Source organism: Fusarium odoratissimum (assembly GCF_000260195.1).
Source record: "Fusarium odoratissimum NRRL 54006 unplaced genomic scaffold supercont1.10, whole genome shotgun sequence".
In the NCBI taxonomy this organism is placed as follows: domain Eukaryota; kingdom Fungi; phylum Ascomycota; class Sordariomycetes; order Hypocreales; family Nectriaceae; genus Fusarium; species Fusarium odoratissimum.
The window spans coordinates 407293-433181 of record NW_022158696.1 but is presented as its reverse complement, the minus strand read 5'-3'; the positions used below and the strand labels follow the sequence as shown (position 1 = coordinate 433181).

Sequence of the window (25889 nt, the reverse complement as noted above, 5' to 3'; positions counted from 1 at the left end):
TGCTATATGAGACAAAAAAGAGTGAGTAACCCAAGAAAAGAAGACACCGAGTTGAGCTTGGTAAATAAATACTCGAGCTACCCGAACTCGAAGAGAGTAGAATGCGTAGCAAATGAGATCAGGTCGTAGCCTAACAAAGCATGATCCAATTAGGTAGTATCTAAAAATCTACGTCAAATCATATTGTACAGATACGATTTTCCTATTCTCAAAAATTCAACCGTAAATATGCGACTTCCAAGAACAAATGCCCATTCACCCTTAAACACAAAATCCTCCCTTGTTCAGTCGTACAATCAAAAGTCCCGAAATGAGATGTAAAGGTTACATAATATGCCAATAGTAATACATGTTGCAATCGTCAATCCGCACCACCTCAACTTCGCTATGCTATCATGTTATCAAATCATTGAGAGTGGTGTTGCTCCAGCCTCTTCTTGTTCTCGTCAATAATCTTTTCCATCGTTTCAAGTGCCCGAGTCTGATCCTTAAGTCTCGAAAATGCCTTGAAGGTATATGCGTCAGGCTTGTACCCAGCCGCCTCAAGGTCCTGTAGCGTGCCCACCGTCTGTGACAGATTCTGCATTGACGCATAGCCCTTCACGAGGGTATTCCAAGTCACGTCGTTGGGTTCCAGATTGTGCTCCCGCATGACCTGAAGCATTTGCTCCCCTAGCATTTTCTCTCTTCGCATCAAAAGACCATGCAAGAGGATAGTGAATGTGAAAAGGCTTGGCGCTGGGTGAGCCTGTATGCCATCAGTAGGCGACGTTGTTTCAATGCCCTCTTCCTTGGTCTTGGAAGTTAACGTGCTGCGAAGCATGTCACCGAAAACCTGTAGCGCTGGGCGGAGTAGAGACTTTTGCCCGAGCATGACCTGGATCAATGTGTCATGGACCACGCTCCCTTGATCTTCCACAAGCTCTCGACCCCAATTCTTTTCAGTCCCATGCTCCTCTAGACGGGATTTGAAGAAGCTGTAAAACGACATTAAATCGTAAGGTCGATAGAGGGTCTTGACGTATGCACGTAGCATGATAGCTAGAGTCTCTGCGTTGGGCTTCTGTCGGGGCGCCCTGCGCTCAAAGAACTCATTTACAACTGGAACAATGGTCGTCCTAAACCCCCACTCTCTTCTAGGGCCAGACCTGAATTTCTCAATACCGTCAACATCTTCCTGGCTGAGAATTAGGGGCAGAGTGTCGGGCAGCAGCCATTGCAGAGGCTCCAGGTCGAATTTCTTGGCATAGATGCGAAGCATGGTCCCAAAGATGGGAACGGTCCATGGCGGTGGATACTGCCTCTCACGGCTCTCCATCTCTGCAAAGTAGAAGATAGAATGGAGTGTGTTGTTTAGCACATCAACGTATGGTACTTTAGCCGCTCGAGCGACGTCGAGTGCAAGCTGTACATTGGATGCTTTAAGGCTGGCCTTTGCGCCTCTGAAAACAGTGGTATAGCACCGTTTGTCCAGCTCAACGCCGTTCTCTGCGAGCAGCAGCGGAAGCCGAACTGCTTCTGCAATATCTCCCTGTAAACAGAGTGATTCGACCAGAGACGTGAAGTTGATCAAGTTAGGGGAGAAGCCGCGCTCAAGAAAATACTCAAGAGCCCGCTGAGGCGGAAAACTTTCGTCAGATGTGGACCATCCATTTTTCGCTTGCCTAGAAAGTAGCAAAGTCGTGACAACGCTCGCGAACCCAGCTGAGTTAAGATCGTGGCCTTTGTCTGCAATCTCGCGAAGAAGTTCAAATGCCTTGGATTTGTACGCACTGCTACTCGCAAGCTTCCTCGCGAAGTGCAAAAGTGTATTTCGATGTAACTTGATGCCCGACTTTTGTAAAATTTGGAGCATCTCAACCGCTTGCTCAAGGGGCAGATTCTTTCCGAGACGACCCAGGGTAGACTGACGGATTGGAACGTGGCCAGAGGGAAGATCCTCAACGAGCTTTGCAAAAAGCTCGAGTACCTCGTCAGCCTTCGTAACACGATCGCGCATAATCTTGACGTTGTTCAATTTGAGATTCGAGATGCAAAAATGGGCAACATCGAGAATTGCATAACCTTGAGGTAAGGGATCCAGCGTAGACTCGAGGACTTGGACGGCCTTTCCTGGACATGAATGCAGAGTCGATAGCATTGCAGTTGGCCATATTTTCTTCCGAGATTCAATGTCCAGTCCATGCCAGGCCTTTCTCATATCTGAAGTACTCTCCAGTTCGTACAAGAATTTCCCGTGGTCGAGCCATGGCCATGATCTGGGCTTCACAGGGGCCTCAAGCAGTTTAATTCTTCGCTTCCAGATGTTAAACTGCCGTCTTACGGCAACCAACTCATCCCCAGAGTGCTGGTGACGCAAATAACCCCATTGGTTATATGTTTCTTGCCTGCTCTTCTTCTTTCTCTCTATAGCCTTGCGTTGCTCTTCGGTAGCCTTTCGCGTAAATTCCGGGATTTTCCGATGCCTTTGTTGATGGGAGTTTTTGCCTCGCAGGCATCTCTTTCTTGATGCGAGTCTATGTATATGACTAGATGCCCTGACCCTTTCCTGAATCTGCTTGCGATCTCGTAGTGAGGGGGGAGTGTATGTCTGCGTCTTGGGAGGGTTCGGGGTTGCATTACGAGGACGTAGTTGTGATAATATTTGAGAGCCAACTTCCGAGACGGATGGCTGTGTATCGAGATGGTAGGAGCGAATCAATCTTGAGCGACTTCTCGTAGTGTTGTATCGTAATGCGAGAAAAACAGCTCTTCGAGTCCATGCTTGGGGCGTTATAGGAAGCTCAAGCCTTGTACAGGCGCGGAGTACAAGGGCCGTTGGCATATCCTCCGAATCGGCATCAACTTGAGGCCAATCGTCTGCATAGTGATCGCTAGACGAGTTGCGAATTCGCCGTAGTCGCTGGTAAGAGCTGAATGTCGAGGTCGCTAAATTGCTCTTAATTGCGAAATTTTTCAGATTTCTGCCGAAGTCGCTCAAGGCGCCTCTATAATTTTAGCTCTCTTCTGCGCTTAAGGTAGGGATGTTTATTAGGGGCGTATTCAGTGGCGACCCCTGCCGGACTCTTTCCAGTGAGTGGCCAGGGCGCTTGATTTGAGTCGCAGCGGCTCTGCGGGTATAGAGTGATGGATGGACGCGCTTAAGGATGTCCATCTTGAATTCCCACCTATTTCGCACCCCCGCCAACCTCGAATCTCCATAACATAAATATCATTTCAGGTTCACTCCGGTTTCACACTCTTTAAGCGCCCGTATACCGTTTCAAGACAACCTGACACCATGTCTTCATCACACGCCAGCCTCAGCGCTGCCTCAGACGACCGAAAAGCTAGGCTCGCGAAGCTCAAGAACCTCAAGCGCAAGCAACCTGGAGACGAAATTGTTGCACCAGAATCAGAAAGAGCCCAATCCCCTCCCGTAGAGCCAGATGTCTCACGACTCCATGTCTCTGGCCGCAACTACGACCCTGAAACCAGAGGTCCTAAGCTTGGCTTTGAGCAGGACCCAACCCTCAATCTTGACAAGCCAACGCTCGAAGAACAAGCTGCCGAAGTGGAAGCAGAGGTCAAGCAAAAGGCGGCAGAAGAAGCCCAAGACGATCAAGGTGTCGATTTATTCAAGCTACAGCCGAAGAAGCCGAACTGGGATTTGAAAAGGGAACTTGATAGGAAAATGGAGGTTCTCAACGTTCGAACCGACAACGCCATTGCGCGCTTAGTCCGTGATCGTATCACGGGTGCACAAAAGGCTGCGGCAAAGAGAGACGCGGTTGAGGACGCTCAAGGCACTGGAGAAGCAACTGGCATGGATGGTGTGGCATTGGTAGAAGGCTTGAGGGTCAGGGAAAAGGAGGAGGAGGAGGAAGAGCGTCGCGAACGGGAAGAAGATGCTGCGCTAGGTGTATAAAAAAGCAACATCTAGCCTTTAGACGTCGAGGTTTTGCCTCGCCGTCCTGTTTATTACATCTTAGGGGTCTGGCGCATTGTGCGATGACGGTTACACTATATCTACATTATACCCAACAATTCATTGTCTTCCACCCTTCATAGCTTGCGTCATAGCCAATCGTTGACTGAAAGGACTCAAGCTTCGTTCTCGTGCTTGATCCCCAGGACCCGGCCCTCCGTGTCCATGTCTTCTGTCATCAAACCTTCCACGAGGTGGCAGTCTCTCACGGTCATGTCTAGTACTGGATCGATCTGGCCTCTCATCACGTCTGCCTCTCGGTTGGGGCGACCTTGGGCTCCCAGAACGTTGACGACGAAGGCTATGTGGACTCCGAGACTTCGATGGGTATTCCCTAGGATGCGTCGCTGGCGCGCTCCCCTTGACAGAAGGTAAAGGGTCCCGGGACCTGTACTGGTCGCGACGGTCAGAATCTTCAGGAGAGGGGCTGCTACCAGAGTCGGAACGCCTGTACCGAGCTTCCACACGAGGGCTTCGGCTACGATTCAGGCTAGGACTGCGGCTGCGACTGCGGCTGTCATCTTGCCTGCCACGCTGTGAGTTGTCTAAATAGGGACTTCGACTTCGTGGCGACTGAGCAGGGGATCTGGCCCTGTCTTTACCAGGTGATGGTGATCGCGGAGCGGTAGTGGAGATGGTAGAAACTGAATGAGAAGACACTGATCTATGACGCTTTATGTTTGGCTCAATCAGCCCATCGTCTCTCTGTTCTCGCTCGCGCTCGCGGGCGCGTTCGGCTTCCAATTTAGCCAGCTCTTCATCCGCCACACCTTTCCTGTAGGGCTGTTAGTAAATAAACAGACCTTTGCTGCCTTTAACCAACTTTTTCTCAAGAGGGTTCAGTGTCTCATTTGTGAGCTTGGGCACCAGTTTGGGGTTTCGAAACTGCTGAGATCGCGATGGACGCGACACGTAGGGACGCTCTTGGGCAGTTGCTTTACACTCATATGAGTAGTGGCGTTCTGGGATGGTCAGTATGATTGCAGAATCACATCAACGTCAAAACATATCTCTCTTTAGGCATTTCTGGCACTGGACGCTAGACGGTGTCGACCGGGATGGGCCACCACGGCCTCTATAGGTGAACATATGGAAATCGAAATGGTCTCCGTGCAGTGAAGAACTTCTCAAACTATCGTGTACAAATGTGTAAAAAAGATGGCGCCTTCGTAGGTATTTGTTATACGAACGGCAAAAGAACTGATGCAATTATTGAGTCGCGATTGCTTGGATGACCTCCTGGTGATATCTTTGAGTCACGTGACACACATTCAGCTGAAGGCAGGTACTTCAATAGCACTTGCCTCGGACTACCCATGCTAGGGCAAGTCTAAAGGGGGGAATAAAAAATGACGCCTAGATAGGTGGATCGCCAGCGAATTATGGTGTAGCTGGGGTCGTTTATTTTTTTTCCCCGGAGACAAGTATTTACAGATTGTTAGTACTTGCTTAGTGCCTAAGTACCTATCTTAGGTAAGGTAGGTTGAGACACTGAGTTCAGGAAGCTGAAGCACTACACCGCGCCATTGATATATGCAACGAGGTAGAGGAGTACATCTAAATCTAACTGCCCTTGCGATGACGCCAAAACGAGATTCGGGGCTGAATAGTGTATGCGTTCAGGCCAACTTGAGGTTGCAATTGGAATTACATATACTGACGACTTGTGCGATGCCCTCTTGTTTCACCTACTAATATTTACGGTTGATGGTAATAAAAACCGCACAAGATACTGGAGCGGTCGCGGGAAGTGGTTTGGATCATAATGCTGAATCAAGAAGCGTGAGTATTATTAGTGTCAGTTGGCATTCAGCTTCTTCATCGTGTCTATTAATCTTATAGTGCGGTATTTCATATGAGACATTACCTGAGCTCCGTTGTTGATAACTTCTGAATACCGACCGATATGGCTGGACCTTTTTCTCTGCTGTGCCTTCTGGGTCACAGTAGTGTTCCACAATTTCAACCCTACAGCCGATGTAAAGCTCAGGTTTGAGCATACTACCTTAGGTATCAAGGTCAGCCCAGATCGTCTTAAAAACTCTTCAGCTTTGATCCTGTTTATGAGGAAGGTCATTGACGACACGGGCACCCTCACGGGCACCCTGGTGTGATAAGGCGCAGATTGTTCATGGGCTTCCTGCCTAGAAACACCCTTGGCAACCAGTTTCATGACAATACTTTCCGTGCACATGAAAGGCAGTTGCTCCTGGACACGCGTGGCAATCGCCTGAGGACAAATGACGATGCCCGTCAGTGACACTGTCCAGACTGTCGATGATAGCATCGGTGAGAATGAACGTCTCCGGCAAGTCAATTCGAATAGCACTGTCATCTAGTGAACCCTCCATCCATCGTGCTGCGAGTGTGCCTGCAGTGTTTCTTTTCTTAGACACAAACCCTTGGGCAAGGGTACCTAGAGGTTCTCTCTGAACTCATTGGATTCCTCTTGAACGCCATGGCATTTGATCCCACCTGCCCAACTTCAAGAGGCTTTTCCGCTTCCTGCCACAAGGCAACATGGCGGATATCTCCGGCTCTTTTGCGCTTTAGCACCAAGATCACAGATTGCGTTGGCGACAAGCAGGTCAACTTTGTGGGTGTAGGTATGTTTGGGTCGACACCTCATAACATGCAGGAAAGTTGGTCTTCTTGCACAAGAGTGCGTTGAGCTAGTCACACTTAGAACCGCCGCCTCGAAGAACATCGCGGAACGAAGCTTGAGTTCCTATAGTTCCTTGTGCGCCTGATACATCTGCTCCGGTCTCTTGCAGCCTGACACACAATGCTTACAGTATAGTAGCAGCGTACTTCGAACTTGTTCAATACTCTCTAGGTCGAAACAAGATTTTCAGCCCATTGAGCTACCCGCTTGCCAACTAGACGCCCATTAGCACTGTCTCAAGAATGTGTACTAAGCCTGACATATAGCATTATGAATACCCGGGTACCTGTTATCAATTGAACTAGCAAGTGAAATCAGCGTGAGGTTCTATCGGTTCACATAGCCGTGAGAAATACCTGGCTGCAGATGCGTGTATGCAAGAGTGGTTGTTGCTTGCATAGATTTGAGATAACCTTGGCTAGGTAGTCCTGGAAGGAGAAGGTCCAGGGCGTTACGCATGAGAATGAGTTTAGTATTATCAGTTTTGAAGCAGCTTGTTGCCTGGTCTCACTCGTTAGTCCTTTCAACACGGCGTCTATGCACAAGATGAGGTACCTAATCAAGGTGACTGAGTATTGGATTATTTATCTTATCCCGTAATGCATAATACTAGCAGCAGCTGGTGCAACAGCTCCGAAGGCATGGACATGAGCCATGACGTCGTGACGGCGAATCAACTCCTCAGCTCTAGCAGTCTCGAAGTCTTGGTCTGTAACTTCGAGATGCTGCTTCATCTGCTCGAGGGCGTCCGTGGTGATAGCCAAGCTCTTTCTCAGACCGACGAGTAGCAACCAGAGCCTGCGCCATTGTAAGTGGCGAGAGCGTTGACTAAAGAGTTGTGCCATCTCTGGGTTGCAGTATTTCGCCGTCAAAGACGTCTGATATGTATTCGTACAGAGACTGCATTGCATTCGACTTGTCAGTCGCCATTCTTACCTCGTTTTGAGAAGTATTTGGTCAATTGATGGTTCCAGAGAAGCATGAGGACGAACTAGTTCCAGCATAGTAGGTAGGTAGGCTGGCTACCCCTAGCTGGTAGGGCACCTGAGGCTTACCTACTGACTTCAAGGTTGCCCACTTGAAAGAAGAACAAGAGCCCCGGAATAACAATGTCCCGCGATAACAATACCTTTGCTTACCCACGTAATTCTTATGGTCTATCATATCCAGGTACAAAGGTATTAGAGCAGCAGCAATCCTACCTTAGGTATTAGTATTGCATACCTGCATTTTCCCTCTCAGCACACGAGTAATATTGCAGCAAAATCTTGAAACAAGTCTTTAATAACAACTCTGGCAATCAGGAAAAGGGCCAGTGCACTCAACAGGCGTGATCAAAGCTTGAGTAAGAATAGCAGTGTTGACTTGGATACCACCTAGGCTTAGAGATAGGTCACCCATGGAAGCTTCGTAGTAGACTCCATTCCCAGGTACTACCAGGAAGATAAGGTAACCTTTTTGAATTCCTAGGCACTCTAAGGTAAATACCTTATGGATGTCCATCACGGGCTTCCTTGTCGCATTGAGTGCCGTCCACAGGTTCCCGCCCGGAATTTCTGCAACAACCTCCACTATAAAAAAGCGACACTTACCTGTGACTGGTCCGCCCCCTTTCATGTCAGGCGGGACGCATACGATTTTTAGTGATTCTTTCAGCGCCTCCCAGCGTATCCTCTCGCTGTGCCCTGCCGTGCCGCTCGCTCCACAGTGAAGTGGCAGCCCAGGGCAGGCGGCCAGACTGACTGACAATGAGACCCCATCCTTGTGACAACCTCCTCCCACGGCTCCCCCTCCAAAACTTCAACTAACCAACTACATCCAATCCAGCATACCAGCATCACATCACATCGCATTGCTCGTCTTTGCTGCCTTGTGCGCCTTGGGCCGCCTTTCTCAAGAATTGGCTGTCGTCAATTTTCAGTCGTCTTTCACTTTTCCGCCCTTTCGCCTGGTTCGGGACCTGGGCCTTGTAAGGATATTGCTTAACTTTCCTCTTGACCTCCATCCCCCGATTTCTGGTCCTGTCTCATTGCAACGAAGAGGCCGCATTGCAGTATCATAGGTTGGGCAGCCAAGAAGGCGTACGACAACCATCATCTTTTCCTCCGAACAGAATCAGTTGGGGAACAATGCATCTTACTTCACGACGATGAGCACTAAGACTCTGTTTTCTTTCTGCCGGTCCGCTTCCATTAAATTCGCTTCCTGATTTTCCTGATACTGTCCTTTCTGTTCCTGTCACCACCGCTGCAGTCTCAGCCGCAGCCTCATCTCGTACCTGGTCAACCATTGCTCCCAGTCTTCTGTCTCATATTCTTATCGACATTTCTACCGCCTGCACTACTGGATCGGCCTTGTAGCCTTGACCACAGCCCGTCATGGCTACTACCCAAATGTCTCCTGATCTTCCCAAACCCTCGTTTGCCAAGGTAAATATCACACCGTGCTTGGCTCCTCTATAAGTGGTCCTTATCTGTCGAAGGAGCCATTCTTTTTCGTTACCCGGTACTAATTCATGCTGCTCGACAGGTCGCTGCCTCCGTCTCCAAGGACTCCACACCTCCAGCGATTCGACGGATAGCCACACCATCTAAAGAAGCAACCATGAGCTCGACGACGATACCATCCACATCTACCGCGCCCGTAATTGCAAACGGCCGATCTGGTAAGGCACCGGTCGCAAGGGTGCCCTCGCTGCAACGGGAATTAAATCTCAACCTGGCCGATCACGGAAGCGGTGAAGACAGCCTCGAGGGATCTTTAAAGGACTTGAGCCTAAGGGACAAAGCCCCTAACCTTGTCGTGAACGGTAGTGGACCTTTGGCTCCTGAGAGGCCTGCAGTCGTCGTTGGTAGAGACAGCGGATCCGACGATTCTCAACGAGCTGATTCGAGTTCCGAACTCGGCACTAAGCCTCCTAGTCTGGATGGAAAGAGTATCACTTCAGGCACAACATTTGCACTTGATGAGAAGGAATCGCTAAGACCTGATGATAGCGCCAGTGTCAAGGCCGCTGCAGAAGATGACGACGCTTTCTCTGTACGCGGTTCATTAGTTGCTGGATCTCGCATGGGCTCAGAGGTAGCCGCACGAGCTCGAATGATTCACCTTGGCGATATTCCGGAGCGAAGGCTACCACAACCAGTTCCAGGCACCGCGGCTCAAGGAGTCCTGACTCCCCAGAGCTCATCATCTGAACAACCCCCAGGTGCACCCATGGGTGCTCCTGGCTCCTCAGATGCCCTTGGTGTCATCTATCGACAGGCGCCGGATGATAAACTTCTAGAAGCCATGGCATCGCCCAAGGACAGGCTCTTTCTATTGCGGTTGGAGAAACAGGTCATTGATTTTGTGCAGGATTCCAAGTACGTCTATGACCTCAAATTCCTTCATTTTGTACTAATCGTCTTTTTTAGGGAACCCTACATGGACCTTCCACCGTCTAACTCGTTTTGTAGAATGTTAACACACAAGCTGGCGGATTACTACCATATGACACATTCATTTGAGCCTCACGTGGGGTCTGTACGAATATTCAGGACGCCGTTTTGTCGAGTTCCCACCTCGCTGGCACTCATCAACCCCAGTCCAAGTGTGCCAAACAGCAGCACTCCGCCTCCTGTTGTCCTGCCCAAGAAGATTATGCGACGCGGCCAAGATAGTGAAGGCGGCCCAAGTGCTAGCCCCTCTAAGCCAACTTCTGAGACCGGCAGTGATGCTAAAGATAAGCCCACTGCGAACCAGAAGTACGTACAATTCCACGATATGTTAGCAATTACTCCAACTCACCAGCTTTAGACTCACCAGGGAAGAGCGAGAAGAGCTGTATAAATTAGCACGTGAGCGCATTTTTGGTAGCTCAGAAGACAGTGTCACGGGTAGGTAATGAAATAATCTCAGTCCGGAACGCTTTTTGACAGGAATAATAGAAGAGGGCGACAACGGCGTTTCAAGAGCCAGTTCAGTGTCTGCTAAGGACAAGTCCAATGTCGGAAAACGAGGTAAAACTGGCAAACAACGACGTGATGATTCGGACAGCTTTGATTCACGACATCAGTACACGCCGTATTGGGGGCCTCAGCAACAGACTTGGATATCCCAACCGCAGTACATGCCGCCGCCCAATACTCAATACGGCGCTCAAGCACCACCAGGGCCAGCATACCCAAATCAAGTCGCCCCTGTCTATACACATCAGGGTCCCGGATACCCTGCGATGCCAGCTATGCCACCAAACCAGCCATATCCTCAGTACTCAGTCCCGCCAGTAAGTTCCATATGAGAATAACATGAGCAGAATAGCGACTGATCTATTCCACTAGTATGCTCCTCAAGCTGCCCAACAGCGCTATCCTTCTGGCGGAAGCCCTATGACTAACTATGGTGCCCCTGTTCCTCCGGTTGGCCCGCAGCAACCTACGTGGCAACCGGGCCTTGCTCCTCCTACTCAATTCCAGGCGAGGGGAGGCACCCCAACCGGTCCTCAAGGGCACATGGGAATCCCTTATGCTTATGGACAGCTCCCAGCAAATATCAACCCCCATGACCCTAAGAGCCAGCATCCAATTCCCGGTAGTTATAATCGCAACCACGCCTTCAACCCGAAGACACAATCGTTTGTGCCTGGTGGTGGTGGCATGGCCCCTGTCCAGCCTCCACAGCCGCCATTCACTGCTCCCGGATCGCATCATGGCAGTCCTCAAGTTGGATCACCTCATCTAGCCTATCCTGGCGGTTATCAACAGCCAATGTCTCAGCCTTATGGGGGCGGATATGGCATGGTAAGGCAGGGGTCTAGCAACTCGATGCCTGCGTATTCTTCTCCTCGCGTTGCTCATATCCAACACGCACCGCCACCGCCGCCTGTGATGCCGCAGAATCCCCCACACATGGCTCCCCAGCCTCTCCCCCCTCATTATAATATCCCCAATCGACCTAACATCCCACAAGGACCTAGCCAGCCCTTCTCGCATTTGCCAACATATGGCAACCCCGCCACTTTACCCCAGAAACCAGCTACTGGAATTTAAACATTGTCATTGTAAAAAAGGGGGGAGCATGACATGGTGTTCACAAATTGGGAGAACCACAAGGCGTACACGGTATATTCAGCATCTTGGCGTTATCGGTGGACAGGATGGACGACATGAATTTGTAGGCCAAGGGCCAATTTACTAGACGAGTTCAATACCACTTTGATATAATTCTTTTTGGCGAGGGAGATCAAACCAGGACCTGGTGAGGAAGAAGATAGTTTTATATGACGATTGAATTCGATTCTATGGCCAGGAATGCCAGAATTTTCATGCCTACCACAACGCCATGATTTTATTGAAACAATTGACCCATGCTTCATCTCACATCCATGCATGCCAGGGGGAGATATCCTAGACTTTCCTTGTCTTCGGGACATCGCCTTGTTCTAACCTGGACTCCGATATCTAGTTCCCATTTCTTCTTTTCACGAAATCTCTTTACTCAGCAGGCTCACGAGGTTCCCTTGGCTCTCGGGGTTCACGCTGTTGGCCACCACCTCGACCGCCACCTCGGCCCCCTCGCTTGCCTCCCTGTCGGCCACCCTTCTCCTCCGATTTGCCCTCGCCCTCCTTCTCGTTGCTGGTCAGGTTGGCAACAGCCAACCGCTGGGACAGGTCGATCTGAGTGCGGATAGTGTTGGCCAGGTAGCTGACCATGAGAACGTCTTGAATGTGGTTGTTGAAATCATGCTCGATCTGCGAAGGATCAACCTTGGGGGCGAGAGACAGAGCGTTGAGAAGGTACTGGCCAACAGCGTTGTTGGGTTCCTCATCCTCATCCAGAACCCCGTTAATCCACTCACTCGCTCTATCGAGAAGGCTGATGGTCTGCTCGATTGATCGACCAAGACCCTCAATGTCAGAGACAAGGGGCGCTGTTCGGGACTCAGCGTCCTTTGCGCTGGCGATAGCCTCAAGAGCACTTCGGTCGGCATCGCCGTAGAGAATCTTGTGGGGGACCTGGATGAAAAGGCAACTGTCGGCAGCACGCTCAGCGTTCACAGCAACGGGGGCGCTGATATAGCATCGAGATTGTATGTCCTCGCCGGGCTCGGTAGAAATGGTCATGTGAATGGCGGGGTGGGGGAATGTGCCGGTGTCAGGGCTACCGAAGAAGTTCTGGATGAGGGCGCTGAAGCTGTTGAGCTCATGAGAGGTGGTGTACCAGCCGAGGAGGGACTCGCCCCTGTTGGCCTTCAGGGTCAAGGCGAGCATGTTCTTCTGGTACTCGACATCGACCTCGACCTGGTCCTCCTCCTCAGTATGGGGGATAGCGAAGCACGAGCGAACCTCGACTTCAGTGCCATCTTCAGATCGGGTACCGACGAGGGCGCCAATAACTCTGGTGGATTGCGTATCTCGGATGTCTCGTCGAACGGCGTGATCGAGGATAGAGAGGACGGCCTGTTGAGCAGAGAACAGATCATGTTAGCCAAGGTATCTTTCCTTTGACGAATGTCCTAATCTCGGAATAGAACACGAATAGTCAAGCGGAGAGGGGTCATCGCAATCGTACCTGAGGCTGGATGTTGACAGTGAGCGGGGCAAGGTTAGTCTGGATGCCCACGGTATTGGGCGCCAAAGGCCTCGCCAGGTGAATGAAGCTCTCAGAAGCAGCAGCGGCCATAGTGGGCAACTTTGAAGCTGAAGCTATTGGGAGAGGAGTGTAGATGTCTGCGGAGAAATGGGTGAGCCGGGCCGGGTCGTCTTTGGTCACTCTCGCGAAGCTGTCCTATAACAAATTTCGCCGATTTTGAAGAATTGCAGGTTTGGCGGGACGCCGCTGGGGTTGTGCGCGCTAAGATATGAGAGATAAGACGGTTCGTGGCGTTTGCGTTGAAAACCCCACCAAGCTGTGGCTTGACAATGCAAGGCTGAAGGTAGCCTCATAACTTTTTTTACAATTTTTGTTTGATGTCGATAGGCTCTTCAAAGCAACTAAACCGAACTCTTCACATTTTATGACATTCCACCAAATTAAAATCTGCTGGTAAACAGGATAATGCCGCCGCGCGGAAGAGGAGGAAACTTTAGAGGTCGTGGTGGTCGTGGCAGAGGAAGAGGTGGTCGAGGAGGTAAAGCGACAAGCCGATTTGGACCTAATCGAAGATTCGACGGAACTCGACTTGCAGACAATGATGAGTATGCTTCTAGATATGACCGATTACTGGGAAATTCACTGACATATGGTAGGTCCGAAAGCTCAGGGTCAGAGTCGGGATCTACGCCTGAAGATACAGTCATGGAGGACATCGATTCAGAGGACGACGACGATGAACATACAACATCGTCAAAGCCATACATGGCCCTTCTTCAGAGTTTCAATAACGAAAGCAGTGCACCAAATGCAAAACGACGAAAATTGGACCACAAAAAGTCCACTCAATCTCAAACTGAAGAAGACTCCTCCGGGGAAGAATCACACGCAGATGACCAAGATGAAGACACCGAAAAAGATATCGACCGTTCTGAGGACGAGGCTGAAGAACAAGTCGAGGAGAAATTGGACGATGAAGATGATTCGGAAGACGAAGAAAACCCAACAGATCCTTTCGACGTACACTTTGCGCACCCCAATGACAATACTGTCTCACAAAGAGTCAAGTCCGTACAAAAGAACGATTGGGCAACGAAACGAGAATTACTACACAATATGAGAGCAACTATCTTGTACCCAGGGTCAGATACAGGGTCTGAAATACCAAAACCTATTGCTGGCTTGGAAGGCCTACAACTCAAGCAGAAGCTTAGAGAGACTTCCTCTCGCAAGATTGGAGACTTCGATGCCCTTCAGCGCAACTTGGGCCCTTTGATCTTCAATTATAACGATGTACTGTTTTGTGATCGCACAGTACAGAACTCAGACTCATTGCGAGAGTTGGCATGTCTACATGCTCTCAACCATGTCTTCAAGTGAGTTGATCAATTCTACATTTCATAAAAGCCCTAGTCGCTAACGAAGGAAGAACTCGAGATCGTGTTATCAAGAATAACTACAAATTGGCCAAGGAGGGCCAAGATACCGACCTAGAATTACGAGATCAAGGCTTTACCCGTCCCAAAGTGCTCTTCCTCTTACCAACACGTAACTCAGCTCTTCGAATGGTGAACATGATCCGTGATATCTGTGAGCCAGATCAGCAAGAGAACCGCAAGCGATTTGACGATGGTTATGTCGACAAAGAGGCTAAGTTTGGCGCCGATAGACCGGCTGACTTCAAGGATCTTTTTGAGGGAAGTGATGATGACATGTTCCGTCTGGGCATGAAGTTCACTCGCAAGACAATCAAGTACTTTGCGCAATTCTACAACTCAGACATACTCTTCGCTAGTCCTCTCGGTCTTCGTATGGCTATCGGCTCTGAGGATGATAAGAAGCTTGACTTTGACTTCCTGAGCTCTGTTGAGATGGTCATTGTTGATCAAGCGGATGCACTTCTCATGCAAAATTGGGAACACGTCGAATTCATCTTTGAACATATGAACCTCCAGCCCAAGGATGCACATGGTTGTGACTTTAGTCGTGTAAGAAGTTGGTATTTGGAAGACTGGGCAAAATATTTCAGACAGACTATCATCATGTCTGCCTTCAACACCCCCGAGCTGTCCGAGCTTCTCCGACTACACTGTCACAACTGGGCTGGAAAAGTCCGGCTGCAGCCCGAGTATCCGGGCATGTTGTCGCAACTCGGTATCAAGGCGAAGCAAACCTTCTCAAGGTTCCAGTCTAGCTCGGTCGATAAGGATCCTGATGCGCGATTCGAGTATTTCACTTCTGCCATTGTCCCCTCACTTGCCAAGCGGGCAAAGGATGCTACTGGAACGCTCGTTTTTATCCCCTCCTATCTGGACTTTGTCCGAGTGAGGAACTACTTTGCAACGTCAAGTGCGGTCGAAAATGTCACTTTTGGGGCCATCTCCGAATATGCAGACGTACCAGAAGCCTCGCGGGCGCGGTCACATTTCCTCAACGGCCGCCATCGCGTTCTGCTCTACACTGAGCGAGCACATCATTTCCGACGATATCAATTCCGTGGTGTGCAGCGAGTCATATTCTACGGGTTACCTGACAACCCCATCTTCTATACTGAGATTGCGGGTGGATATCTTAGCAAGAGTGAGCAGGACCTCAGACTTGAACCTGGTCAGGGAACTGTCAAGGTTGTGTTTTCAAAGTACGATGTAATGAAGTTGGAACGGATCGTGGGTTCCAAGAGAGTTGGCAAGATGATTCAGGATCGCGGCGATACCTTTGAATTCATCTAAATGCATCTTGTATCAGGGAGCATGTTTGTATGTTTGAAAAGTTAGTAGAGCTAGGACAGCGTATCAAGTCCGCCTTTTCAAAAGCACCGTGGTTAAGCAAAACCATAATTGTGTCATGATATAATAATTTATACAGCTTTTGTACAGAGCTTCACCTCTTTCGTAATATGATATACATGTCGCTTCTATGGCGAGTTCTTCTGTTGCGCTGCCTTTCTCACCGACTCCGGTACGATACCAGCGGCCATTTCCTTTGCCCGCTCGGCATTCTTGTCTGCCGCCTTCTCGGCCTCGACTTCAGCCAAACTACTCTCATCCCGTGAGGGTCCAGTCTTCTCACCGGTCTTCAAAATCATAAACCTCCGCACCATCTCCTCAAACGGCACCTCGCCGCGGAACTGTGTGACTTTCTTGATATTGGTTCTGGTGACAGGAGTATGCTCTTGCCCTAGCATTCGGTCGCGGGCAACTGTCTTGGCAGTCATCATGAAGCGTGAGTCCTTTGGGCCGTCGACGAATTCAAGTATGGCACTCTCGCCCTGATCATATGTGTTCTTGGACTCGGTGCGCACGACGCGAGTATAGCCTCCCTCTCGGGTCAAATATCGGGTTCGCAGCTCGCCTAGCAGTTTAGGTAGGGTTATGGTGGGTGTCTAGCGAAGAACCTTACTGTTAGCATGGCCTTTCTGAATAAACCTTCTTGCGGTATACATACATATAGGATACCCTGTGCTGATCTGCGAGCAGGCTCGTTGTCCCTCTTCGCCAGTGTGATGAGCTTCTCTGCCATGCGCTGAGCTTCCTTTGCCTTGGCGTAAGTTGTGTGGATATGTTCGAATTGGACGAGTTGAGTGACCAGACCGCGCAGCAAGGCCACACGGGCTGCTGAATTGCGACTCAGATGTCGGTACTTGACAGTACCACCAGCCATTGTGGCAGATGGTTATAGTGGCAACTGACTGGGGAGGGGTACCAACTCAATTGAAAAGCGGTACTGGAGTTATTAAAGGTGTTTTCGATAGTTCTTCGCTTTGCACGTGGGCAGCTCCAAATCCGTCCAAGATACGGTATCTTGGTGGTCAGTTTTGGTGGAGTGAAATTTTTGGCTGGGCCTTTTTCGGAGCCGGCTTGTCTTGTCCGCCGACAGAGCCTCTGCGCTACGTCAACCCACCACCAACAGAACCTCTTCAACAGCTCTCCAAAGGGAAAATCGCACGCGTCACGAGGGCAATTGGGCTCGCGCACGCTATGAAACGTTGTATCTAAGCTTCATTCGACCCTCACTCTCGGATTGGTCGTCTCTGATACATCAAGAACCCGGCAAATTACCGCATCTCGGTCAACCGGGCAAAGCTCTACATCATGGGCTTCACCACTGGTTTTGTACGCAACTCGATGAGCCAGGCTGAAATAATCTTGCAAAAGATCGTACGCTAACTTCGAATGTTAGACTGGCGGCGTCACTCTCACTCTCTCCCTCGCCTACCTCTCTGTGCTTGCTCACCAGCGCACCCGCGAGCAACAAGGCTCTGCCCTTCGCGCACAAGCTCTCGCTATCCAAGGGTTGATCGATCCTCTTCCACCACTACCTCCGCCCACAAGGTCTGAAGTCGCCGCTGCTCAGAGGGCTCAGACCGTTGAGATTGCCAAGGATCGATGGAACACCGAAGTTGAAAACGCCGTGCGATGGGTGCAGCACACTGACTGGGTTCAAGTGCGCGAAGGCCTCGAAGATACTGCATCACGGCTATGGGCCCGAGCCTTTGGCGTTAGCCCCTCGGAAGCTGTTGGCGAGGCTGGGCAAAAGGTTACGGAGACTGAGCAACAGGCCAAGCCCATCATAAAACAGGGGGCTGCTAAGCTTGGTGATGCTAGTGGAAAGGTAGCGGCAGCGGCCAAAGGCGCTTTCCAGAAGGCCAAGGCTGAGAGCAAGGATTTCGCCAGTGTTGTTCTAGATCACAGCAAGGATAAGGAGAATGTCGATATCGCTCAAGACGACGGTACTCTTTCAGCACTGACTCCCGTGGAGAGGGCGCTTCAGCAACGATTCAGCAAACCTGAGGACAAGGTGAACAAGACAGTGGAAGAGGCGCTGAATGACAGATACAAGCCCATGGACGCGAGAGATAACACCCAATTGAGAGGGGTCTAAAGGAAAGTCGTTGAACAAAAGGTGGGCTGGTTGACGATGAGTGGGTGAACGGTGTGAATATTTGTTGTACATTGCTATCTGTACCACCATTTCTTAGAGTCACCCGAATAGAAACCAAGCTTGGCAACGCTTGGTATGATAAACTGAGTTGTTGTATTAAGTGAGTAATGTGATAAAAGCTACTGATCACCTCTCAATGCGAACTACCTATATACAGACCCCTTATTTGCAAGCAACTCCTTTCTCTATGCGGTTGACTGCGGTTTTCCCCTTACATATACCAATAATTCATATACCAACACTGGACTTATAAACGAAGGATTATGACTGGCGATGACTCCAAAGGAGGGGCAAGCAACTGCAAAAGCCATTACAGTGAGGGCCACCACAGCAAAAGTCATCATGATAAGAGCAGTAGGCCGGAGACAGGCACCAGGGCTACTGAGGACCTATACGGCATGGAGTCGGGGGCCAACAAAAAGAAGAAGCGCTGCCATCATCGTCCCAAGCCTAAGCCGAGACTCCCAACTGACTTCCTTGCCCTTCTGTGCTGGGATTCTTGGCTCCCGTGGCCGATTGATTCCAAGAAAACCCAGATTGACAAAACATCGCGCAAGCACAAGAGGTCTAGGAAGAGAACATCTCACTCGGGCACCTCATATCGTGTGCAATCTTGGGTTCGGGAGGTGTCTTCTCAAGTGACACCCTCCGTTCCCACGATACCGCCAACTGTGGCATCTCTAGCACCATCAGCTCCCCCTTCACATTCAGTTTCGTCATCCTCCGGGCCTCATCAAGAAGCCGAGGCTGCAGAGGCTGCTTCGAATAACGGTAAGAATATGGATAGAGGTGCACTCACATCATGTAATGCTAACTTTAGTGAAAAGGGCGGACCAAGAAACAACTCAGTGCCAGTGCTATTAATCCAACACAGTGCTCATCGACATAGCAGGAGTTTTGGTGCGGCTTGAAGGATAACAGTTCACACAACTGATCAGTATATGTAGGAGGCTGATGGGACAGCAGTGGGACTTTTGGTCGACGAAGATCCGAGACAGAAGCAGATGGTTGAGTGTTGGAGACAAAGACGAAAAGAACAGCAACGCCTGCACCGTGAAGAGCACCAGAGACTTACCTATGCAAACAAGAAAAAGCAATCGGCATGGACATTTGGCATCGATAAGAATGCAGGCGGATAGACGGCCACCTTCTCTGTATGAAACAGAAAGTGTGTATGCGCGGAGGGCAACAAACTGTGTGTTAACAGGTGACGGTCCTGAAAGTAGAGCAAAACGGCCTGCAGGTCAAATGGTGGTGTCCAACTATGAGCCCAGTGCTTGATATCAAGAAATGGGACCTCGCAGTGTCTTCTGATGCCCAGCATGATAGGTGACGAACTTCCGAGAAACGACGTTGCCTATGACAGCTACAGCTGGTCCCTTTGATGATGGGAGATATTCCGTACTCTATATTTATCTGTTCAGATTCGCTTTTTGTTTTCGAGTGCTCCGATAAGAAATAATCCATACATCAGCTTAACTTCTCGTTTGAATTTCTGTTATTGCATTCCCGTTTCCATGGTTGAGTCAATCCACTGTGTCTTAGAGCGTGGTCAGCAAATGACGAGAGCTAGCCAAAGAGGAATTAAGATGCTATCAAAACGATAAACCAAAACTCTGGAGGCTTATGGCACGCAACTCCCTGTCTACCTACTCGAATCCCGGGCAATGTACTTATAGTAAGGTAATTGAACACTGCCCACCTCAGTTCGGCGGGCTTCTTTTCACGCACCATTTGTATTCAGAGTTTTGCATCACAAGCCTTAGACTTGATATGTATCCGAGTCGGCAACCTAAGTCAGAAAAAGGTTCACAGAACTGGATAACGCCGGCCTGGGAAAAAGGCGTCAGTTACGGCTCTGCTCGTTGATGCTTAAAGTTAAACGGCCGCAACAAACCTAAAGGTAAGTTACCTTCTCACATAAGGTATGTACCATTATTCTCAGAAGCATTTTGTTTTCTGTGCTTCATCCATTACTCACCAACAGCATGCTTTTCGGCACACAGAAAACCGACCTCGACGTATTGTTGAATCGTCCACGTCCCACCAAATGGCAAGAATTCTGGTCTAACCCGTGCATATTTCTTGCGCATTTCTTATACACTCGTCGTCGCATTATCCGCGAGCCTCCCGCAAATCCCATCTCTATTGTGTGCATATCAGACACGCATAATTCTCAACCTCATCTGCCCTTCGGAGATATACTCATTCACGCCGGAGATCTTACACAGTCAGGATCGTTAGGGGAGCTAAAGGCTACTATTGCTTGGCTCAACTCTCAACCACACACACATAAGGTTGTCGTGGCAGGAAACCACGACTTACTGCTCGATCAAGGCTGTGATCGTCGGGGGCAAGCAGCAGCTGAAAGAGAATGCCTAGACTGGGGAGACTGCGTTTATCTTGAGAATGAGACCACAACCGTTGCCTGCGACAGCGGACGAAGTTTGAAGATATATGGATGCCCTCTATCACCTCGCCACGGAAACTGGTCGTTTCAATACCCGCGAAGCAAAGATGTTTGGTCAGGTACTGTTCCGAACGATATTGATGTTCTCGTCACTCACGGCCCTCCTTTTGCCCATCTCGATCTTAATCTCGGATGTTATTATCTTCTTCAAGCGCTTTGGCGCACCCGTCCTCTGCTGCATGTTTTCGGGCATGTACATGAAGGATATGGGCAGGAATCTGTGGTTTTTGATAGACTGCAGAAGACATATGAGAAGGCTTTATGTGATGGAAACTTATGGAGTTTAATGAAGCTATTCAAGGAGTTTTTGAGATCGCTACCAATGAGAAAGAAGCAGGTGACGACGACCTGTCAGCTTGTGAACCCAGCAATGGTCGGCGGACTAAGAGATAATGAGAAGAGACAACCAATCAAAGTTATTATTTAATTATCTTGTCGAAGTGACTAAAAGAGCACCTGAGTGCCTTGATTTCCGCCCTAAACAAAGGCCACATGTGGCTCAGTAACAATTATGTTCATAGCCAGAAACTCAGCGCTTCGGAATCTGTCCTCTGGCATTTCACCAGAAGAGTTTGGGATGGTGATTGGCTCATCCAGACGACGCACAGCCTTGGCCCAGGATGGTTGAAGTTCAAGAACTACTTCACGGGCACGCAGTTCCGCCTCGGCTTCTGCACCAGCAATGATCGCAGGACATCCCCGTGGTAAGCCTCTTTCGATGAGTCGGTTGAAGACCTTTGCGAGGTAGTGGGTGAGAACAGCAAGGATCGCATAGCGGGCTGGGTCTGTATCTTCAGGATCCGGGATAGCCTTCACAGACCATGTAGATTGGTTGAAGAAGTACTCCATCTCAGAGCGAAGCCCGGCGGTATGTCCAACGACGAGGTACTCGTACATTCGGTAGAGGGACGCGACAGGGTTCTTTCCCTTGGTAAGAGCTGGCTTTCCCTGGCGCTCATGTCGTTGATCGAGCAACCAAGCAACTTTCGGAGCATCGTGCATTTGGCCAGAAGAGGAGAGACAGTTGAGGTTCTGGTAGACAGCACGGATTGCTGGAAGACAAGGCATGGTGGACGCTTCTATGAAACAGTTAGATTCTTTCTTGTCTGTGTTAAGTATCCCTTCGGAAGTTCCATTGATGTCCTTCACACATACCTTTTTGACCATACGTGAATTTCTAGAGCTGTTAGTTCTAAGTTTGAGAAAATGAGGTTCTAATGCAAGAATGAAAGTAATATACCTAGAGCATGAATCAACACCTTTGACCGGCACTGGCTCACAGCTGCAATGTTCTGCCTAACGCCTCTGAATTACCTAGCCTCCCATTCTAATATCTGCATCAACTTTGGTCATCACCCATAATCATTTAAACAGCTTGTATTTTGCACGACGACAGCACCATGGGACAGGCTGCGTCCAGGTGGACGCAGAGAAGAGGTGCAGATACACTGCGCGAGCTAATTCCCCAGAAGACGCCTGGTCATGATGTTCCAGCTCCAAACTTTCGACGTGCAACTCTCCTTGCAGCTCTTTCAAACGTGGCGGCTGCGATCAACAAGAAACATGGAAACGTCACCATCATCGCTGTTGGCGGCGCAGTCAACACCATTTATCTGCAGTCTCGTGAGGCTGCGCACGATGTCGACTTCTTCAACGACAATCTGACACCTGAAGACTTCGAGCACCTTGTGGCGGGCATCCGGTCTGCATCAAAGAAGGACAAGACATTGACTTCAGACTGGCTCAACAACCGCACTGTATTCTTTATCCCAAAGGATAAACAACGAACGCTCTCGCAGCAAGCATATGAACAGCGGGAAGTCATTTTCGAGGAGCCTGGCTCAACTGTACTCGCTGCGCCTTGGGAATATGCATTCTGCTGTAAGATCGACCGCCTTTCTGGAGCTGGGCTTCATACTCCTGAGTCATACGATGCGAGCGATGCTGTTGAATATTTGCACCGTTACTTGACTAAGCTGAAGCTTAAAAATATTCCAAAATCAACCGTCCAGGCCTAGTATGCTCAGTTTTCGCTTGAATGGAATGCCAAGACAGACGAAGTTCTTCAGTCTAATAACGATTTATTTGTAAAGCGCTTTGGGGTCAAGGCCCCCATCATCTAATGCTTTGCGCACTACAAAACGCAGGTACGAAAGTCATGCATATAGGCCATCAAGAAACATTGCTAACTACGAGAAAGCAGACTCTCTGTGCTTCCACGATCCGAGGAAATGCCAAACATTGAATCACGCGATAAGGAGCTTGTTCGGTAATATGGCATGTCTTTGCGGTGGCATCTCCGGAGAAACCCCCACTTGTTCCGGCCTACCGGCAGCGGCCGGAAAGAAGAGCGTCAAGGGCGGGGCGGGGCACGGAATTAGAAAAGTCGGGGCCGTTATTGGCCTGCGGGGTTTGGGGCTGGCAGTTTTCCACGGCTTCTTGAGATGAGGTAGTCAATGGATTGATCTAATGGATCTTTGGAAGACTTTAGACGCGTTCCGGGAGATTTGACATATAATTCGGAGTTCCATCATACCTAAGACTAGAATCTGGTGACAGTTGATCGAATTGTCTTATCCATCACAACGGCTCCTCCGAGTCAACCCTTGTAAGAAAATGTCCCCAAACAGAAGGATTCCGAGGTTCTTTTAAGGGTCTCTCTGCTGGTTCGATGACAGTGAAGCGAGGTCGGCAGTCGCCGGCGCAGCTCAGCTAAGACAGTTGAGGAAATTTTCCAGTGGCAATCGGTAGCGATTGGGCGATATTATGGAGTCGGGGGGTGATTGATTCCTCTGATTGGGCAGAACAGACTTTCCGAACTTGACCGACCACGCCGCGTGCACATGCGCAAGAAGGAAATCGCTGACGGGCTCAGTTATACCAGCGCTCTCATTGGCAATTGCTGTTCTATCTCAGGTTCTAGTCCCCAACACCCGACCTTTATTATCTTTTCCCTCCCCAACTTCCATCTTGTCTTACTCTGCTCCTTCAGATCCTCTCGATACCCCTTGTCTTACTGTTCGTGATTTGCGTTGTTTCATCTTCCAATCGTCATCCTTCCGACCTGTCCCGCCATCACAAGGACCCCCAGTTGACCGTTGAATTTTTGGCCACCTTACGCCCGAGGCCCGCCATCTGCTTCGCCCTGAAACTTTCGCTCTTCATCCCTACAAAACCAACCATCTTCTGTCCAAAACACCATCAGCCGTAATCGCCATCATGTCTTTCTCCAGCCTTGTTCAGGACTTGAGCCTTCGCGACTCCAATGGCGCTCGCCGCCCTCAGATCCCCGGTCCCCGCTCATCCGTCTCGACTCTCGATGACCGAGCTTCACACGTCTCGCGTGCTATGTCCTACACCAGCACTGCTGCCACCAGCGTTAGCATTTCCGGCGACATTTCAAGCCAGCTTCATGGTGGTTACTTCCACCCTCTGGCCCGGTCATGGCAGGCCGAGCGCCAACTCACAAAGGTATGTAGCGTAATTGAGCCCTTAGTCACTAAGACCGAGGTGTCTAACAGGATGTATATAGTCCATGCTCATCTACCCTCTCTTCGTCACCGACGGCGAAGGCGACATGATTCTCGTCCCTTCTCTGCCCGGCCAGCACCAGCTCAGCTGTGACAAGCTGATTCCCTTCCTCGAGCCCCTCGTTCATAAGGGCCTCCGCTCTGTTATGCTCTTTGGTGTCCCCATGCAAACTGGTACAAAGGACGCTCTGGGTACCGCCGCCGACGACCCCGAAGGACCTGTCATCAAGGCCATTCAAATCATTCGCCGCCGTTTCCCTCAGCTCTTCATCTGCTGTGATGTCTGTCTTTGCGAGTACACTTCTCATGGCCACTGCGGTATTCTCCGTGATGATGGCAGTCTGAACAACCAGTTATCTGTCGACCGTATCTCTGATGTCGCCATCGCTTATGCGAAGGCTGGTGCTCACTGCGTAGCTCCTTCAGACATGAACGACGGCCGCATTCGCGCCATCAAGCTTAAACTAATTGAGGAGGGAATTGCCCACAAGACCGTTCTTATGTCATACTCAGCCAAGTTCTCAGGCTGCTTGTATGGCCCCTTCCGAGATGCCGCCGGCTCAGCACCTTCATTTGGTGACCGCAAGTGCTACCAGCTTCCTCCCGGTGGTCGTGGCCTCGCACGACGTGCCATCGTGCGAGATATCAATGAGGGAGCCGATATTATTATGGTGAAGCCTGCTAGTCAGTATCTCGACATTATCAGTGATGCCAAGGATCTGGGTAAAGATCTTCCCGTGGCTGCATACCAGGTCAGTGGCGAGTATGCTATGATACATGCCGGAGCCAAGGCTGGAGTCTTTGATCTCAAGGCAATGGCTTTCGAGTCAACAGAAGGCATTCTTCGAGCTGGCGCTACTATTGTGGTCAGCTACTTCACCCCTGACTTCCTCGACTGGCTCGAAAACTAGGGATTGCAAATTCTACATGTGATACAATGAGATTTATCTTAGGGCGTTGGCAGGTGTTTTGGACGAAAATGTGGGCGTTTCATAAATCAAGGAAGGGAACAAGGGATTTGATTATATCACATCAAAAGGGACTATACGAATGGAATCAAGAAGCGCTCGCTAAGGAAAGACAATATACATACGAACTTGGTGTTAAATCCAATTGACTTGATGTCACTGATGCTTGTTCATATATGACACTGATAAACTCAGCAACTTCAACAAATATAGCTAGGTAATGGGTTGACAGGACTGCAGGCTGAGTCGACGATCAAATACAGATTGTATAGCGCGGTGGGCCATGAAAAGGAAATGTAGCGTATCTGTCAGGCTCTACTAATGCCGCTGGGGTTCGGTTTTGGATGAATGGCAAGCACAGATGACGTGTCGTCTGTTCAGCTCGTCTGTCAAGATGAGGTCGGCGAGAAACTAGATGGCTGGCAGTGAAGCGTGATAGTGATAGTCGTGTAGATCACAGCACACTTTGAAACCATGGGCAGAAGCAGGTCCACAGGGCGATGTTTGCAAGATTAGTAGATGCGAGATAGGACCTGGCAAGCTTATATGTTTTACGGTACGAGGTAGTGAGGATTGGTACCTTGTGGTCAGTTAGCTACTTACGGTATTTGGTAGACTGAAGCAGATATAAAATCATCGATGCCGAGGTATACAGTGCATAACACATCATGCATAGATTCAAAATACGGTATCAAGACGCAACATGAACACTGTCTATTCGCCAGCCCCTAACGTCCGTCACCCAAAGACTGGCCACCCCCACAGACCGGCCACC

The 25889-nt window shown here is 49.8% G+C and overlaps 13 protein-coding genes across 15 annotated transcripts; 7 read left to right on the top strand and 6 right to left on the bottom strand.

Moving 5' to 3' along the window:
• Positions 1–44: 44 nt before the first annotated feature.
• Positions 45–2981, bottom strand: FOIG_07073 (uncharacterized protein). The gene has a single exon (XM_031206440.1). It carries the CDS (start codon positions 2822–2824, stop codon positions 407–409), a length of 2418 nt encoding a protein of 805 aa, XP_031063559.1. The 5' UTR covers positions 2825–2981; the 3' UTR covers positions 45–406.
• Positions 2982–3147: 166 nt separating this feature from the next.
• FOIG_07072 (uncharacterized protein) lies at positions 3148–4786 on the top strand. The gene has a single exon (XM_031206439.1). The coding sequence runs from the start codon at positions 3281–3283 to the stop codon at positions 3905–3907; it is 627 nt and encodes a 208-aa protein (XP_031063558.1). The 5' UTR covers positions 3148–3280; the 3' UTR covers positions 3908–4786.
• Positions 4787–5723: 937 nt separating this feature from the next.
• On the bottom strand, positions 5724–6913 carry FOIG_07071 (uncharacterized protein). 2 transcript variants are annotated; one of them, XM_031206438.1, is made up of 2 exons: positions 6893–6913; positions 5724–6846 (listed from the first exon to the last, which is right to left on the bottom strand). In XM_031206438.1, the coding sequence occupies exon 2, from the start codon at positions 6300–6302 to the stop codon at positions 5766–5768; it is 537 nt and encodes a 178-aa protein (XP_031063557.1). In that variant the 5' UTR covers positions 6303–6846; positions 6893–6913; the 3' UTR covers positions 5724–5765. The 2 variants fall into 2 exon arrangements, with proteins under 2 accessions (XP_031063557.1, XP_031063556.1); XM_031206437.1 differs by lacking the exon at positions 6893–6913 and having other exon boundaries at positions 5724–6891.
• Positions 6914–6986: 73 nt separating this feature from the next.
• FOIG_07070 (uncharacterized protein) lies at positions 6987–7677 on the bottom strand. The gene is made up of 2 exons (XM_031206436.1): positions 7188–7677; positions 6987–7133 (listed from the first exon to the last, which is right to left on the bottom strand). Exon 1 carries the CDS (start codon positions 7541–7543, stop codon positions 7217–7219), a length of 327 nt encoding a protein of 108 aa, XP_031063555.1. The 5' UTR covers positions 7544–7677; the 3' UTR covers positions 6987–7133; positions 7188–7216.
• Positions 7678–9010: 1333 nt separating this feature from the next.
• Positions 9011–11662, top strand: FOIG_07069 (uncharacterized protein; the record flags this gene model as incomplete). Its single annotated transcript, XM_031206435.1, has 6 exons — positions 9011–9061; positions 9162–9997; positions 10049–10378; positions 10431–10501; positions 10562–10899; positions 10955–11662. 6 exons carry the CDS (start codon positions 9011–9013, stop codon positions 11660–11662), a joined length of 2334 nt encoding a protein of 777 aa, XP_031063554.1.
• A 61-nt stretch (positions 11663–11723) lies between these two features.
• Positions 11724–13460, bottom strand: FOIG_07068 (eukaryotic translation initiation factor 3 subunit F). The gene is made up of 2 exons (XM_031206434.1): positions 13185–13460; positions 11724–13072 (listed from the first exon to the last, which is right to left on the bottom strand). The coding sequence occupies exons 1-2, from the start codon at positions 13293–13295 to the stop codon at positions 12107–12109; spliced, it is 1077 nt and encodes a 358-aa protein (XP_031063553.1). The 5' UTR covers positions 13296–13460; the 3' UTR covers positions 11724–12106.
• FOIG_07067 (uncharacterized protein) lies at positions 12019–16271 on the top strand. Its single transcript, XM_031206433.1, has 3 exons — positions 12019–13810; positions 13862–14581; positions 14635–16271. Exons 1-3 carry the CDS (start codon positions 13671–13673, stop codon positions 15932–15934), a joined length of 2160 nt encoding a protein of 719 aa, XP_031063552.1. The 5' UTR covers positions 12019–13670; the 3' UTR covers positions 15935–16271.
• On the bottom strand, positions 14816–17067 carry FOIG_07066 (uncharacterized protein). Its single transcript, XM_031206432.1, has 2 exons — positions 16650–17067; positions 14816–16587 (listed from the first exon to the last, which is right to left on the bottom strand). Exons 1-2 carry the CDS (start codon positions 16863–16865, stop codon positions 16120–16122), a joined length of 684 nt encoding a protein of 227 aa, XP_031063551.1. The 5' UTR covers positions 16866–17067; the 3' UTR covers positions 14816–16119.
• FOIG_07065 (uncharacterized protein) lies at positions 17008–18307 on the top strand. The gene is made up of 2 exons (XM_031206431.1): positions 17008–17317; positions 17385–18307. Exons 1-2 carry the CDS (start codon positions 17297–17299, stop codon positions 18084–18086), a joined length of 723 nt encoding a protein of 240 aa, XP_031063550.1. The 5' UTR covers positions 17008–17296; the 3' UTR covers positions 18087–18307.
• Positions 18308–18409: 102 nt separating this feature from the next.
• FOIG_07064 (uncharacterized protein) lies at positions 18410–19035 on the top strand (the record flags this gene model as incomplete). The annotated part of the gene is made up of 2 exons (XM_031206430.1): positions 18410–18917; positions 18974–19035. 2 exons carry the CDS (start codon positions 18410–18412, stop codon positions 19033–19035), a joined length of 570 nt encoding a protein of 189 aa, XP_031063549.1.
• Positions 19036–20038: 1003 nt separating this feature from the next.
• FOIG_07062 (uncharacterized protein) lies at positions 20039–23033 on the bottom strand. Of its 2 annotated transcripts, XM_031206427.1 has the most exons (3): positions 21857–23033; positions 21772–21793; positions 20039–21695 (listed from the first exon to the last, which is right to left on the bottom strand). In XM_031206427.1, the coding sequence occupies exon 3, from the start codon at positions 21682–21684 to the stop codon at positions 21094–21096; it is 591 nt and encodes a 196-aa protein (XP_031063546.1). In that variant the 5' UTR covers positions 21685–21695; positions 21772–21793; positions 21857–23033; the 3' UTR covers positions 20039–21093. The 2 variants fall into 2 exon arrangements, with proteins under 2 accessions (XP_031063546.1, XP_031063547.1); XM_031206428.1 differs by having other exon boundaries at positions 20682–21695; positions 21772–23033.
• On the top strand, positions 21845–23006 carry FOIG_07063 (uncharacterized protein). Its single transcript, XM_031206429.1, has 2 exons — positions 21845–22763; positions 22820–23006. Exon 1 carries the CDS (start codon positions 22017–22019, stop codon positions 22632–22634), a length of 618 nt encoding a protein of 205 aa, XP_031063548.1. The 5' UTR covers positions 21845–22016; the 3' UTR covers positions 22635–22763; positions 22820–23006.
• Positions 23034–23211: 178 nt separating the features above from the next.
• FOIG_07061 (delta-aminolevulinic acid dehydratase) lies at positions 23212–25837 on the top strand. Its single transcript, XM_031206426.1, has 2 exons — positions 23212–24087; positions 24149–25837. The coding sequence occupies exons 1-2, from the start codon at positions 23836–23838 to the stop codon at positions 25055–25057; spliced, it is 1161 nt and encodes a 386-aa protein (XP_031063545.1). The 5' UTR covers positions 23212–23835; the 3' UTR covers positions 25058–25837.
• The last annotated feature ends 52 nt before the right edge of the window (positions 25838–25889 follow it).